The sequence below is a fragment of the Poecile atricapillus genome, chromosome 20 (genome assembly GCF_030490865.1).
Source record: "Poecile atricapillus isolate bPoeAtr1 chromosome 20, bPoeAtr1.hap1, whole genome shotgun sequence".
Lineage (NCBI taxonomy): Eukaryota > Metazoa > Chordata > Aves > Passeriformes > Paridae > Poecile > Poecile atricapillus.
The window spans coordinates 6,447,571-6,464,261 of record NC_081268.1 but is presented as its reverse complement, the minus strand read 5'-3'; the positions used below and the strand labels follow the sequence as shown (position 1 = coordinate 6,464,261).

General features: G+C 44.9%; 1 protein-coding gene across 3 annotated transcripts in view; it reads right to left on the bottom strand.

Annotated features, from left to right (window-relative positions):
- DNM1 (dynamin 1) overlaps positions 1-16,691 on the bottom strand; it is a 65,124-nt gene that overhangs the window by 2,306 nt on the left and 46,127 nt on the right. For 2 of the 3 annotated variants that reach the window (XM_058853814.1, XM_058853815.1), the window contains exons 15-20: positions 11,288-11,397; positions 10,576-10,687; positions 9,333-9,344; positions 7,902-8,072; positions 7,486-7,727; positions 6,918-7,124 (exon numbers count right to left, since the gene is read on the bottom strand). In XM_058853814.1, coding sequence (XP_058709797.1) covers positions 6,918-7,124; positions 7,486-7,727; positions 7,902-8,072; positions 9,333-9,344; positions 10,576-10,687; positions 11,288-11,397 — 854 coding nt within the window. The remainder of the gene's footprint in view (positions 1-6,917; positions 7,125-7,485; positions 7,728-7,901; positions 8,073-9,332; positions 9,345-10,575; positions 10,688-11,287; positions 11,398-16,691) is intronic. The other variant, XM_058853816.1, reaches the window with a different exon arrangement.

The following is a 16,691-nucleotide window of genomic DNA, read 5'->3' as shown; positions in this document are numbered from 1 at the left end:
TTACTGCCAGTAAGTGCCGTGGCTCTGGGCTGAGTGGAGAAGCACGGACAACAGTGAGCTCCTGTATCAAGCACATGACAGTCACACAGCATGGATGGGGTCCTCTGAGACGCGCTGCTGCCAGAGGCTCTTGGCTGGTTTGGAGGAGCACCTTCTTCCCCTGTCCTCAAAGCTACTGCAAGCCTGAGATTCCCTATTCTGACATGAAGCTGATTTGGATGTCAGGGGCAAGCTTACGGCTTTCAATTTTCCAGTTTGTGCAGAGCAAATGCAGCTTCTACTTCAATAAAATGAACTTTGGCTACTCCTACTCAATCTGTTCCAACTCTTTTGCTAATACTTTAGCTACATAAATGGGCAGCAACTTAAGTGTTTGTCCTCTGCATGAATTAAGTGTTTTAGAATCTCCTTCCTGTAAGGGACTGGGGGAAAAAAAAAGCTGTGACAAAAACATACAAAACAACACCCTTGACATGGCTCTCAGCTCATTACCTTAAATATCACTTCAGTCTCAGACTACAGGCTGTAAGAAGGCTATAAATAAAAATGTGTTCTGTAAGACTGAGTCCAATCTGTGTTTTTCCTTTAAAGCATGCCCCTGCAGTGTCTGCAACCTCAACTGCATTTTGCTGATGTTTCATTAAGATACATAAATTGTCCAGTACCAAGCCAGAGTAGTTTTAAGGTCCAAACTGCCTGAAATGCAAAGAGCAAAGCCAACAGCATGTAGACCTAATGGAAGTGAAGCCCTTGCACTGATCATACAGAACCAGGTGTCACAAAATTAATGCCTCAATAACTACACTGACAAGATTTAGATTACAGAGAATCAAGTCTGCTAGAAATGAAGGCCCTCTCCTGACATAGGGGCTGAGGGGAGGGAAGGGAGAGGGGCAGAGGAGGATATTTGTACCAGTAGTCTAGAATCACACTGGAACTAGAGGAGTTACACTCCTATAAACTGGAGCAAGTTGCCTCATTTAGCAAATAAACCAGAACAACTCTCCAGTCCTGTTTATTAAACCTCAGCAGAACTTACTGCTCCAGATCTATTAAGCCTCAGAGCTTCATGACATGTGGGATCTGTGCATTATCTCTAAGGGTGCTCATGATGTAAATGCCACACCAACCCTTTTCAACTGTTATTGGAACAGCAACAGCACCTGAATTAAAACCTTAAGAGAACTTCAGCTCAACATTTAGTGAGATGCTGTTGCATCATTACGTTAGAAGGCATTTTTTTATAAGGTTGACGGACTGTTTGCATTTCAGGAGTTTGCACAGGGTGTGCTAAAAGCCTCTGAGGGTTCACATGAAAAGGATGCTTGAAGCCATCAGAGTATGTAAAGTGTTCTGGCAGGAGTGGCCACTTGACCCTAGCAGGATAAATAGGGCTGAAAGGAGCACAAGTAATTCACAGGTAGATGGGCTGCTTTTTTGTGATGTACTATGATTGATTTTTGCAGACTTATTTCTCTTGGCATTCAAAGCATTTTAGGGTGTGGGGCTGTCACTTTCTAAACTTGTAGGCTGTTTCTGTTGAAGTTTTGGAGATGCTTACAAAATCTGCCTAGTAAGGTTAGAAAAGGCTGAAAACTTTCCCAGCACTAAAAGGGACAGAGATGTCTCTCAGGCAACATTTACCCCCAAAATGCTATTTCAGTCTGACTACATTGCTAGTCAAGCCTTTTTATATCACTGAAAAGTCACTTTTGTCTATCAGGAAAAGGAACAAAGTTTTGCTCAGAGGGAAGCCTGTGGATGTCCCCAGTACATGAGAAGGAAGACCTGAGCCCTGGCAGCAGCCCAGGGAGATGAGTTACAGTGACTGTCACATTCTTTGAAGTCAGTCTTTCAGGCCATACCCAAAGAGAACACTGAGCTAATCCTATCTAAGAACCACTGGGCTCATAGGGAGTTCCGTTTCTAAAGCTCTAACAGAGGTGGGAAAATATTATGTTTATTCCCTTGGACTGCATAAGGTTTTGGGTGTAATTTTTTGGATCATTTGGGGTTCTTTTTTTGTTTGTTTGGGGTTTTCAGGTGTTTTTTTGTTTTTGTTTGTTTGTTTTGGTTTTTTAAAAATTTTTATTTCCTTGGTGCTCTTTATGCCAGATTAAAAACAGAATGCCCCATAACAGCGAGTCCCAGAATGGGGTACACACAACAGCAAGGCTCCTTCCCAAGGTTGTTCACCCAGGATGCATGTTTTCAGGGCTGTCAGGGATGTCTGCAGTAGGCAGAATATTGGAGGAAACTGCTGATTGCTCCAACACCTCTGCAGTGTGTCATCAATGAGGAGGGTTGACGATGACATCCTCGAAGATGTCAATTATGAGCAATCACTGCAATGTGGCACCTCTCAGCTCTCTAACTGCAGTTCTGTGCAGCAGTAACAGACACCATCTACTGCAAGATGGGGGCTGGCTGGGACTCCCCTGCCCCAGAAGAGGGGATTGAACTTCTGCTATTCCTATTAAAGTAAAATTTCAGCATATTCTCCTCGCCCCCAGATCTGCCACAACCAGCAGCAAGGGAATCTGCAGGAGCTGCTGCTGCTCCACTCCTCTGTCATGAAACATCCACAGAGGAAGGGAGAAGGGGTCCAAAAAATCCACACCTGCCCTGTTTTGCTCTCTGTACCTCTTTATCAATAAGGGCTGGAGGCTCCCAAGAAAAGGACTCGGGAGAATTTGCTAATGTCCCTCTTCACACCCCCACTGATGCTAACAGGATGAGCAGTACACAGCACAAACCCACACCCCGCTACATCACTGAACAATGCAGGGAAAGAGAGGACAGGGAAATGGGCTGGAGCTCAGGGCAGAGTGTCTGAGGGACACAGATCACTACATCCTTCCTCCTGCAGGGGCAAGCAGGCAGAGGAGAGACCCAGTTTGAATGGAAGCAGGAGAGTAACCTAGAAGGTAAAGGGTCAAGGAAAGAACAAAGGGAGTTCACATCTATCTGATGATGGGACACAAGGATAACAGGGAACATTCAATGTCAGAGTTACCCTGCACTCAGACATGGAAGTCCTGATATTAATGACCCAAACTCCTCTTGACTTCCATGAGCACTAGGGATACAGTGAGGATGGGAGCACTTCTCCAGCCAGACATTAGAGTATAAGAAGAGGAGTCTGAACTATCAGCTCCCCAAGTCTCTGTCTTGATCCTAACAGAGCTGACAGACCAAATCAAAGCAGAGTTTATTCAGCTGATCTTATAGTTAGTGTCAAATAAAAGACACAGTTTAGACCTTGTTGCCAGAGCTCATTCCCCCATCCCACCTTCTCTGTTTAGAAGCAGAGAAAGCGTCCTCCAGACCTTAAATCAGGTACTGAGGCTTTCCAAGCTCCTGCAGCTCAAGCAGCTGCTCTTTCCCTGATCAGCCGGTTTTTCTGTTCAAGACTCCTCCCTTTATGAGATCCTGGCAGAGGTGGTTCATCAGACAAGGGACTCTGTTACTAACACAAGAACTGGGCAGCAGAGGAGAGCTGCAGAGCAGTGCTGGAGGATGGGGACACAGTGACTCATGCATTGCAGCGAGAGTGCAAAACCTACCGTGGCTGCCAGTCCTCAGGGGTCACTGATAGTGATTCTGAAAGACAACACGAAATCAACATGGCAGTTCAGACAGTTCAAGGCAGAGGCCACACAGACTGTCAGGAAGGTGGAACAGATACACATGCGCTTGCACAGCCACAGTCACACATCCCCCTTCAAACATAGCATGAGTAGGGGGACTGCAAACACACAGAAAACACTCATAGCCTCATCTTTACACACATCCAGACCCTGTTGTGCACAGGGGTGCATCAAAACCCATCCATCTGTCCACACACCTACTGGCTGTTGCTCACTCACCCAAGTTCCTCACACATCCAGGCTGACATTCACACCAGTGTCATACCCAGGTTTCAGCACCCACCAGCTGGGCACAGGTAGTTGGGCTTGTCTCTCACCAAGGATTCCTATTTTCTGATCACATTAAATGTTTAAGAGCGAGCTCAGGAAAGAGGAGATAAGATGCAGTCCTGAGCACTGCCCCAAAAGGCACAACGCAGGTGGAGGTTTTTCTGAAGTTCATAAATCATGAAATCAGCTAGTCCAACCTCCTGAATAATTCAGGTCATACAGCTGTGTGACCTCATCATAGAACGGCTTGGGTTGGAAGGGACCTTAAAGATCATCTAGTTCCAACCCCCAGCCATGGGCATGGACACTGGCTACTAAATCACAAAGGAGATAATTTGTCTCTTGAAACCGTGTGTCCAGGAACCCTTTGGGAGTTCCAGTGATGTGTTTCCATTGTATTGACCAGCACAGCAGCCAGTGAGAACCACCCGTGCCAGGAGGTAACCCCAAATCCATGCCCTTGTGATACCAAACAATGGAGAAACCACTAATGCCTTCAACACATTTTTCCAATGGTTGTGTCATTCTCACTGAAACTTCCTTAATTCTCCTTCAAGCTTTTCCATCTACACTTTCTATCAAACTGTTTTAAAGTAAAGAGTCTAAATACCTGGAGGAATACGTTCATAGACTTCTTTCCCAGGTCAAATCCTAAATGCAGTCCATTGCACACTGATAGAATCTTGGATGGTTTATAACTTTCAGCTCCCAAAATTATTTATTTGTCTATATGGACTTCCACAGTAAACTGAGTAAATGCTAAGCACAGAAGGAGGATGGTAGGTCTTTGTTTTAAGTGTTCTTAATTATATGCAGGAAAATCTTTCTGTGCAAAAAAATGTGCCATGTGGTGATTATATGTGAAACTTATGTTTATGAAAAGGGAGCAGCGTGACACTTGTGTAAGTTCATCATTCATAAAATCAGATGCTCAAACCAGAGACATAAAACTACCAAACTTCTACACAGACATCAATGAGCACACAAAATACCACCCAGCCACCACCACATATTTGTATTCACTCCATACCACCAGCTCCTCCATCAAAGCCCCCTCGTGCTGAACACAAGAGCTTTGTTCCTCTCCCCCACGCACACTACACAGCCCGGTTAGCAAGGGAAAGATGGGTATTAAAAAAGCAACAATGGAGATGGCATTCGTTCACCCATGGCAGAAGGACCCGAGTCCAAGTGCTAGCAGGGAACATTCTTATTCTATATACAGGAGAGGAAGAGAAAGAGTCCCTTGTCATTGGAAATTCTCCATTCATCAGTGAACTCAAATGACAAGCTGGTATCAGGATCCGGAGGAGTCTATGAACAACTGGAAGAATCAGAGAGGGGGATCAGAGAATGAGCATCACACTTCACAGCTTCTGGAATTACATTCTCAACTCCAGATCAGGGCAAGTCAGTAGCATGCAATCCAACCTACCATCTCTCCTAAACCAAGGGGTTGCTCAGTCAAACGTGAAACTCTTTCCTCCTCTACTCCAGTGCTGTTTTCCCTACCTTTCCCTAAGCCCTTCTCCTCATGCAAAAGGCAGAAAAGCCATTAAGATAGGCTATGACAGATTTCTTCAAAAAAAGGCCAATTCATTTCCCAGCCCATTTGGGGAATCCTATCACGATGGCCAGGTATATAGAATATTTTTCATGAGTGAAGAAATGAAACTGAGTGAAAGGAGGAAGATGGAGACAGAAAGAAGCGTAAGTATACTGAAAAGAAAACCACAAAGTAACAATATATGGAAAGGCAGGGTCACAAGAAGCAGGAGCCAAAATACACAGTAGAAGCATGCTGACATCCATAGGTGACTCCACAGTCTCCATGGCAACACTGAGGTATGTGAGGACAAGTTACTGTGGGAGCTGCATCAAGGTGCATAGGAAGGACAGGGGCAAAGGCACCAAGAAAGTAAAACCATTTACATACACCAAAGTCCAGAAACTGGTCTATAAAGCTGTCTGGACTCATCCACCTCTGGGCTGGCTGCAGCCTGGCAGAGAACACTTCCCTCCAAACAGGCAACGCCAAAGATGAGCTGGGGCACTATCACAGGAGGAATGCTGAACCCACTCTGCCATACATCATCCCCAACCATTGACAGGCTTGGTGTTTCCACAGAAAATAGCAATGTTTCAGACCTGTGCCACCAGCACCCACTGGAGAGGTGTCTTCCACAAGGGAAGCATTCCCTCTGGCATGTCACTGGGGAGCTTCTGGTTGTTTGCTCTTAACACTGCAATTACCTCCTCTTCCTCAAGGGAAACCAAGTACCCAACATAAAAGCATTCCTGGTTCCAGACTGCTTCCCAAGTCTTGTTCAGGAACACGTACTCAGCTGCACAGGGGATAATCCCTTATTACTATTTTGAAGTGTGTCTGAAGTGACTGAACAGGAAAGGAAATAAGTTTCCTAATGGGAAAGCAAAGCTGTGTGATTTGAACCCTCTAGACTGGAAAATGCTGAAGTTGATTACACAAACAACAAAATTGCCTAAGAATTCATTTCCCTGCCAGTGATCCTGTGATACTCTCCTAGTCAAAAAGCAACTGAACAACTTTGAAGGTCTTCCAACTCACCTTGAAGAACTCTGGGCCAAGAGGAAAGGGGAAACTTCAGTCTCTGGGGAGCCCTACACAGAGGGGAATCTCACCCCAGTCCTGTGATTTATCTGGTGACTACAGGCATTGGTACAATTGCTGTAAACCTTGGGTACAAGGTGTTCTCCCACATTCTTTATAGTGGCTTGTAGAGAGAAACAGCTGCCCCTCTGTTTCTGAGAGCTGCCTTGGCATTGCCTCATCCATACAATGAAATCTCAGAGGACAATAATGCTCCTGCCTCTGGATCCAATTCAAATATCCAAAGGCTGTACTCACACCATGACCTCCATTCTCCTCCTATGGCCCAGGCAGGCCAAGTGCTGCCAAGGCTCCAACCCAAAACCAGAACATACTCCACCTGTGTCGAGCAGTGTTTCAGGACTTACCTGGGAACACCAGGAGGAGCACGATTAGGCCGAGAAGGAACCTGAGGTGGGGGCCCGAAGGGATCAGGAGAGGCACCTGGCCTGGAGGGCACAGGGGGGGCGGACCCACCAGCAGGAGGTGGCCCAGGAGCTGGTCCACGAGATCCAGGTCTGGCTGGGGGCACTGCAGGAGCTCTCCTCTGCGGCGTGGGGCTGGATGTGGGGGATCTGCCAAACAAACAAAGGCATTCAACTGCAGCAACAGCTCTGGGATCCCTCTGCCACCACAGGCTGCCTTCTGTGTTTCTCTCTTTAGCTTCACATCACTTTACACACCACCCTTTGGCTTTCAAGGGCCGCACCAGGCCCCAGGTTGCCTTCAAAACTATGCCAGCCCCATCCAACCCAAGAGTTTAGAATGTCTCAACAATCTCTGTAAATATGTCCTAGGAGCCTGCCAGCAGAAATACCCAGGGCTCTTCATCCACAGGAAGAAGAGAAGGACTCCCTGTCTCAGTGGGAGGCCCCAGCAAGGCACTGAAGAGGCATCAGGCAGGTCTGCGGGGCTCTCCCCCTGAGCCTCTGGTACCTGCGTCCGGACGGTACGCTCTGCACCTGCAGCCAAGAGTCGTCCACCGGTGGGGGCATGGGGGTGCTGATGGTGCTGGTGTTGATGTCCCCGATGATGTTGAGGGCCTCTTTCAGGGCATGGTACATGCGCAGCATTTCGTCGCGTCGCTGGGCCTGCTCCGCCGACTCCTCCATCAGCGTGTTTTGGTCACCACAGGAGTACAGGTTTGCCAGCAGCTCTGAATGGATGAAGTCCTTGGTCTGTAAGTGAGCAGAGAGAGGGAATCAATTTTCACTACCTTTCCCCAAAACACTCTGTTCTGTCCCCACCTCTTCCTTCCACGCTGCCCTCCATTTTTCTTCATTCTTTTCCTCCCTCCCTAATTTTCCCCTTTCTGCCACTCCCACATCCATTGACCACAGTGTGATAAGTACATTGTTTATCATGAGGTGCATGATAGTCTTCGGCATGAGGTCTCTGATGGTTTTGTTGACAATTGCCATGTAGGAATCCACCAGGTTCCTGATCGTTTCCACTTGTCTCTCCAGCTGAGGATCCATGGAGTGCATGAAACTATCTCCTCCATTCTCCTCTGCTTCACTGGCCTGCAGAAAAAAGGAGAGATTGGCTCTTCAAATGTAACACAAAATTGGCTTTTCATGAGAGCTAAGAGAAGAGTAGAAGGGAACAGGCAGGAAGCGCATGCAATAAATAAAACTTATTTAAACTTACATTTTGAGCTGTGATTGTCAATGCACAAAGTTTATACAGACTTCTCCAGCTCAGATGTGAGAAATTTTAGCAATAAAGCTGCTCTCTTAGTAGAAAGTTATTAAGAAAAGGTGAAAGGCAACAGGGACTCCTGACCCATGTTCAGAGGTTATGGCTCCAGTGCATACTCAAAGCCGTATCATTATTTTTTAATGTTTACAGCTTCCTGAAAGGTTCTTCATTTGATCTGGGTTTTCCATGACCAGAGTCAGTTAAAACCAAGAATCATTCACCATAAATTAAGTCTCATAGGCTCTCTGCCATGCTGCATCTTTGTCCTCATTATACAAATGAGAAAACAGATACAGAGAAGTGAAATGACTGCTCCTCTCAGGCTGACCACAAGTAGATGGAATCAACTAGAAAACTTTCCTATCACTTCAACTGCAACTCCTGCATCATAAGTTATAATTATCTGTTCTTTCACACCAAGCAGATGAATCTCTTCTTGTTTGCCTGAAGTACATTGTTTATTCTGTAAGGTAAAACTTGGACTGTGCTGTTTGACAGCAAGCAATCTCCAAGGCTCCTCCATTTGGGATCAATTTCAAAGCACTGAAGCATGAAAGAACTGCTGCCTTCCTCAATGCTTATTTAAAAAAAAAAATCAAACCTGTGACTGTACATTGAAACATCTTTGTTTTAAACAGACCTAGTCTGAACAATTTGCCATGTAGGAAATGGCTTCTCTTTTGTTTTGGAGAACAAAATATATGAGAAAGGGCAAATTCTTTTGTTCATTTGAGCTTTTGCTGAGAAGATCTTACATAATGTAGGAATGCAAGGTCTCAGTGTGAAACAAAGTAAAGGAAGTGGATGTTAAACAGGACAACTTAAAAAAAGTGGGGGTAAAAAAAACCCCCAAAAATAAGCTTGCACCAAGATTCAGAAGTCATACAAAAAGGGAGGAATAAAAAGAAAAAAGGAAAACTCAAACCAAGTACAGAAACAGACAGCAGGAATCCAACAGAGGGTACAAAGAGGGAGAAGAAGCAAATGCCTCTCAGGAAATTGTGACAAAAGGAGAAAAAAAATGAGAGAGGTCTCTGGTGAGAGCCCCAGGAGGCAACACAGGCAGAGGGGGTCAGACTTACTTTGTCCTTGTCCTGGCAGGCCAGTTTGAGCATATGTGGAAAAAATTAAAACAAAAAGGGACAAAAAATAAAAAATGACTTTTAGTTGGTCTCAGAGTTTGGAGGAGGTCCCATAATAGCATTGACAAGCAAAAGACCAATCCCACTAAAAATACAACAATACCTAGAAGAGGAACAAGTGAACTGTTTAGCTAAACTGAAAAGTAGAATGCTCTGCAAAGGAAACCATATTGTTAACAACAAAGGACAACTTACTTACCTGGCAAGGCCACTGCCATTCCTTACAGTGGTTTTGAGACAGGGATCAGGGTTCCCATGTCAAACCTCTCCACTTGTACAGCAACTGGTGGCCCATGGCCACTGTGGGTAGGAGGCCCAGTTTGGCTCAAAGCTAATCTGAAGTCATGTCACTGTTAAAGCCCAGTCCCTAACTCTCTTTTTAAAATCTCTTATCAGTTTGTTAGGAAATGCTTTAAGGCAAAGTCAGCAATATTCAATTGTAACAGGACAGATGAATGTAAGAAATCTATTAGAAGCAACAAACACAAACAGAAAAGCAATTATCACTTTTCTAATGAGAAAACTATTTATAGCAGCTTCACAAAGGAACAGGAAAAGCTTTGAATGGAAACAAATACCACAATTGTCTAGAAGATACTTTGAAAGCAGAAAATAATGCTGACAATAAGTGCTGTGGGACGAGGAGAAGGGAAGAGATAAGAGTTCTTGCTAAAAGAGCATATTAGAGTAAAGAAAAATGTATATTATTTATATTTGCATACTAAGCAAAAGAAAAATTCAGAGACCGTCCCTCCCTAATTAGTTGGAGGAAGGAAAGGGAGAACAACTGCTAAGTCAGGAAGTTCCTAATAAGGCTGTACAGAGTTACCAAAAAGGAATGGTGCTTTTGCTCAGTGGATACCATACCAGTTAGTAGTCATGGTAGTTAAATGTCACCCTTATACTGTGAATTTAATGTCCACAAAACAGGACTGCCAGAGGGATTTATCAAGGCAGTCTTTTCCTACTTTAGCTTCTCTTTGAAGCTGTCAGTTACTTTATCTCAAGCTTCCCTAATGGAAGCACCAGGACATAACAAAAAATTTTTTAGTTATGAAAGATTCTCACCTCTGGAAAGACACAAAACCCTCACAGACTTATTTTTATCACAAGAAGATGGAGTTATCCTTCTCAAGACACCTCCTGTGTTCCTCCCTATCCCATTACTACAGCTGTCACTTACCCCAACACGCTCTGGGTAGACCCCTGCACGAAGGAAGGAAGCCTTCCAGCTATCCACCTCCTCCTGGGTCTCACAGGCCAGCTCCAGCTGCCGGTAGTCCTTGTAAACATTCCTAAATGGAAGACACACATTTTATTATTCTCACTTGCAACTCAGAGATCTGCCTGTATTTGACGAAGATATCAGTGGCTAAGGAATCCTCCTGTAATTTTAAGACAGAGCCATTTGATCCCTTGCTAGGAACCTCATGATGACCCTGCAAAAGGAATTTTTATTTTTTTTAATAAAGTTTGATTGCTCTCAAATCAGTTGTATGTTTCAACAAGGCCTGAAAAAGATTCCCTTTTTAATTCTGCTTGCTGCTAGACTCCTCCATCCATCCCAGGTCCTATGGGTTTCTCTAGTCACCAACCAAGAACATTGTGATTATAAATATATATCCCAGCCACGGGCAGACTGAAGTAACCACACCAAAAGGGTGAAGGGTTAAGTTCACACCACAAGCCATGCACTGGCAAACAAAAGGAAAATTATACATATCTGTAAGATCAGAAGGAATGAAGTTAAGTACTCCCATCTCCTTCAAAAGTGGCTGTCCTGAAAGGACACTCACATCTTTCCTGGACAGCTATCCTAACACGCTCATCCCTACTCTGTTACATAAATGCTGTCCCTAGTTCCAGCAGCTTGGTGTGCTGAGATGGGAGCATACCTCTGTTCAGTGTTGAAGAGAGCAAAGATGTGCTTGCTGGACATGAACCCCTTCTCCACGTCTCGCAGCTTCAGGTTATCCACTGGTAACATGTACTTCTTCTCCTTCTCCTGAAAAGGCAATGAGGAACAAGTCACTCCCTGCTCCAGGGGTGCTTCTGCTCTGCCAGCACAGAGCATCAGCAACAGGGCCCCACATCAACAGAAAGGCATTCTCAGACCCAGGTCCTCTATTTCCTTGAGTCTGTGTGAGAAGGGGAAATCTGGAAAAAAAGAGTTTGTCCTTCTTTTGTGATGTGGCCCAACAGCTCTATCCCATTAACTTCTCCAGGACCAGGCACCAACACAGCAATGTCCAACTTCTCCTGATTGTGCTCAGCACTGTGGTCCCACTCTTCTTAGCAAAGGGGTCAGTCCAGGTTCAGCAAAACCCAGGTATGTAACAGAGAAGCTGGTTTGATACAGAAGTAATAAACCCTGATGTTATATATTATGCTAAATATATGTATTATATATATATATATATATATATATATATATCTCAAATTTACCTATTCAGAAAATGTGACTTGCTGATTTTGTTACTTCATCCTAGTCCTAGTCCTAGTCCTACACGTTTTGTTACAGTCCTAGTCCTACACGCTATTAGCTACTGTGAACGCTTCACTTTCATAAAAAACAAAAACATCAAAACTTGGTTTTAACTTTCACATTTGCATTCAGAAACTAAGTCAGAAATTATAACCCCTGCTTAATCTCAAATCTGTATCTACAGCAAATTAATAGAACTGAATTTGGTTTAAGGCCCCCATTCAGAGCATCCTACTCCAGCTGGGAATTATACCCCAGCATAACAAGAGAGGGAGCCCTCACACTGGTCTCCAAAAGGCAGAATGCAGATATCCAAGACTAAACCAAAATCAGAGCATACTCCTATGTGCAAAGCAAGCACGTGTGACTGTCCCCTTGTGAGATCTTGTGTGTTTGTAGACCTCTTCTGGCTGGAAACAACATGATCACTCTTGGGGAAAAACAGTATGGAAAACAAGGATGGTCAGTGAGGAGAGATCCTGAAGAGCTGAACAGGAAGGAAGGGCAGGGCAGAGGAGCAGGTACAAGTGACAAAGCTGCTGAGCTCGAATACCCAGACAATGCCAACTCCAGCCTAACATTCTCTTAAGCATCAGCTAAATTGACTTGGGTTTGCTAAGGATACCAGCACCTCACAGGTCTGAGATATCCCAAAGATCAAACTGTACCTGTCATTACAAACCATAAGCAATGAGAGTATCCCAAAAAACTGCACCTAGCAAACAGAAGAGATCACTTGTGTTGTTGCCATACTCTCTCTCAGAGATGCCAGGTGAGGAAAACAGGAGAATTCTTCCAAACAAATTTCCCTGGACTTTCTAATACTGCTGATCACTTTTAATTAGACACGGGCAGGAATTTTTCTAATGGGATATCTGTCAGCCACATGCTGGTCTCAAAGCTACACAGACTACTTCAGATTCTGTGAGCCACAAACAACTTGCAGCTTTCTATTACTCTGGGTTACTATTATGCTGACTGAGGCTGAACTAGTGACCTAGAAGAGAACAATATCAACTGCTAGTTCCTGGCTGAGTCAGAACATCCCCACTGCAGCCTCACTTAACTGGAGCTCCCTGCATTCACTCCACAGTCCCTAGCCAGTGGGCTAGTAAAAAAATCACCAACCATCTCCATCCCACCCCACCCCCCAAAAAACCCACCCAAAAACCCCAACAAAAATCAAAAAGAACAACAAAATAAAAAAAACCCCAACAAACCAAACAAAAATACCCCAAACCAACAAAAAACCCCACCCAACAAAATACAACAAAAGCTACCAATGTTAAAGATGTCTGAGAAAAACCTTCTGCATTAGACCCACATAATTCCATACAAGTTCTGCAATTGTGTCATTCTTAAGAAAGAAATGTCAAAAAGTAAGGGAATTCCATGTCCCTGATATGGAAACAACATGCTCTTGCCAGAGTTTCAACTTTCACCCTTTCCAAGCTCTCGCATAAATGCTGCCACGTGATCAGGACAGCACTATCTCCACATGCTGATCTTGCCACAGACCACAGGGAAGACAAAATATCTGTCTGCCAGGACAACTTATCAATCCTCGAGGTGGAGGTAGCAAGAGCAATCAAGTGGATGACGTGGGCACAAGACAAGAAGTCCTCAAGCCAGGCAAGCTGCAATGAGCCCCTGCTGCTCCCCATCTCCTCACACCTCCCCCTTCCAGTCCCCCACTTCAGCCTTTCCAGCCTCTCAGTTTTCAACCCAGCCTGTTTTATATCAACAATCTGACTTCATTTCCTGAATGTAGAGACAGGAAAGTGGGGAATGAGCTGCCAAGGGCTGAGCCTCTCAAAACTTTGGCTGAGTGCTCTGCCCATATGTTAGCAATCTGGCAGGGTGTGCTATGGCTGAGCAGCATCCTGGCCAAGAGGGGAAAAGGGCTTCTCTCTCTCTAGCTTTCCAGACTTGGAGTTGAGAAAGAAGAGCCAGCACACATTGAAATGGGGAAGTAGTTTGTGAAATCCTATATTCAAAGTCCTCAGTTTGATCCCAAGAGGCTTATGTTGCTCATATTGCCCTTCATCAATAAGGAGAAGAAAAAAAAAAAATCAGGCAAAACTCTCCCTCAGCAGTAGAGTATGTGTTATATAAAATGTGCTCGTTGGCTGTGAGTTAAGCTGTAGAGCCATGAGGCCAAGGGGAGGTGCAGCCCCCAGACTGTTTAAAACAGAACATGGTGCTCAGCACTGGCTTGAGAATATTGTAGACACAGGGTCTACACCCCTCATCAGGGCTGCTGCTCCCCACAGGAGTCTCAGCCTGCATGGAAATCTGCAGAAAGAGATGACTGCGAGCTCCTTGCAGAGGCAGGATAAGTGCCAGAGGATTATTCCCCCGCCCCCGGCACAGTGCAGAATACAGCCATATGGCTCTGTACTTTGCATCTACCAGGGAAAGAAAATACACATGGCCAGGAAGCTGACCAGCATCCATGAGCCATTCCAGTTGTGGGGTGGAAAGCACAATAACTGCAGGAAAAAAATTGATTCTGCATTTGCAACCTGATATTCCAATGTCTTTTATTGCTACTACACATTTCCTTATGGTGGCTAAATCCTAGAGATGGGTTTTGGCCAGATGTAGCAATAACTGGCACTGTCACCTGAATTATTTGTTGCTAATCTATAGGTAATAACCTACAAGAAGTTCACATAATTCAGCAGGCAGCAAGCCAACCTGACTCCAAGCATTCCCTCCATTCACCTGGACTGCCTCAGCAGCAAAGTAAATTTTCCTGCTCTTGGATACATGCAAAATGAAGCTGACAGATGCATGTGTGGGCTCCCTAAGGTTGGAAATTGGCACTCACAGCACAAGAAAGTAATTGGCAGAATTATTAGGTCTCAGTTTGCATTTGGAGCATAAATAAACTAATTAAAGGTTTCCCTGTAGCTGTTATGACAAACACCTTCTTCTGCACAGAGACAAGGGTCTGTGGATATGGGAGAAGACATTGCCATTGTTTTAATTGGGGGCTGTGTGAAATTAGAAGAAATTCATCTTGCTTAAACCTCTTAATCTCCTTTCTCTTCTGTAAGATGTAAAGTATTACAGGTAAACAAACCTACCCCAGAGATGCCTGGAGTTTCAGTAAAATTGTTTCTGTTAAACGCATGCAAGGCACTTTGGGAACTCCAGTAATAAAACTCTACTGCAATGGAGAAACATTAACATCATAATTTATAATAAACACACTGCATGAATACATGCACACTAAAAGATTATTAGGAAAAGCCTCTGAAAAACAGTTTGGAATATTTGAAAGATGTGAGCTAAGCTTTTCAAGCTGAACCAACCACTCCACTCCCCCAAACAAAATGTTACCAACTGCTTTCTGCTTCTTGTGTTAGCAAGCAGAAGAGCTGAATTTCTGAGATGTGATTCCTCCAGGAAGCCCTGGTCATCCCACTACATACACACATCTTGAGACCATGTTTCCCAGATACAGCCCACCTGCATCACTTTTACCCTCAGAACATAATTTATAGGAATGAGTCCTCCCCCACACTGCAGAGCAGCTGTAATGGCTTGTTTACATCAGAAAGCTGCCTTGGTTTAACTTAACACATCCTAAGATTTTAAGCTGATTTAGTTCAAAAGCTCTGTAGACACTAGACCTGGACTCATGTGATTAATCACAACCATTACTGTTGGCTTAGTAAGCACAGCAATGGTAATTAACTCACCTGCACAAAAGTAAAGATTTTTATTCACATCAGCTGAAATAACACACAGACCTAAACCTGCAGCCAAGTGCAACCCCAGGAAGCCATCAAGGGGTTTATGAGGAAGCACAGGCAGAAACCTGAATTGCTTGAGAGAGACTACAGTGTTTAAAACTCGACTGTCATGACCCCTCTAAGGTCACAGTCATGCCCACCAGCCTTCACAAAGGAAACTTCTCCCTGTCCTTGTGCCAGGGCAGGGATGAACCATCCCAGACTATCTGACTTGCTTTGGTAAGTGTTTCACACCCCCGAGTGAGGGTGGGTTACATCTCCCCAGTGCATGGTCAGTGCCAAGATGGGAGTTCCAAGTGTTCATATTTTCGGTCACAAATCTTAACCATCCACACCAGGAGAAGGAATCCTAGAAGGGAGACACGTGAATAAAGTCCTCTTTATCCCTGCAGTACAGGCAGAAAGAGCAAATCGTGTGGGCAGGGACTAACATCTGGAATCACTACATGAGAGCCAGGCGTCACAGAAAGCGACAGCATTCCTCAAGTTTCCATGCAGGGTAGGGGAACCTTCCTTTCCCCCGCGCAACCCCATCCGTCAGCCACTCACTTCCTGCCAAACTCTGCCTTCCCAGCAGCCAGCAAGCTCCTCCCTCGAGTCTAGTTAGCCTTCCACTGCCACGTCAAGTGAGGCAGAAGGACAGAAGGGAAGCAAGAAGGGAGGGAGCAAAAACCAGAAGAGGGAGGGAGGCTCAGCAATGCCAGGGCATAGTGAGAAAGAAGGGATGTGGATTGCTCCTGCAGCAGCCAGAGGTGAGCTGCGAGGGCAACTGGCCAAGGTTGCCTTCTGCAGCCCTGTCAAAGGACCTTCTGGAGGGCTTGGGAAGGCTGGTTCTGTCTGAGCTTTGCTCTGGACCCGCTGATCTTCAGGACGAGATGAGGGTGCATGGGGCCTGAGGATCCTCCCACACAGCTCCATGGGGAAGAAAAGGAGTTGAATGAAGCAACAAGTTCTGCACACCTGGGTGACAGCCAAGACTTCACAGCATTTCCTCCTCAAACTGCAGTAATCGATTTTTTATTTTTTTTTCTCTTTCTAAAAAGGTGCAGC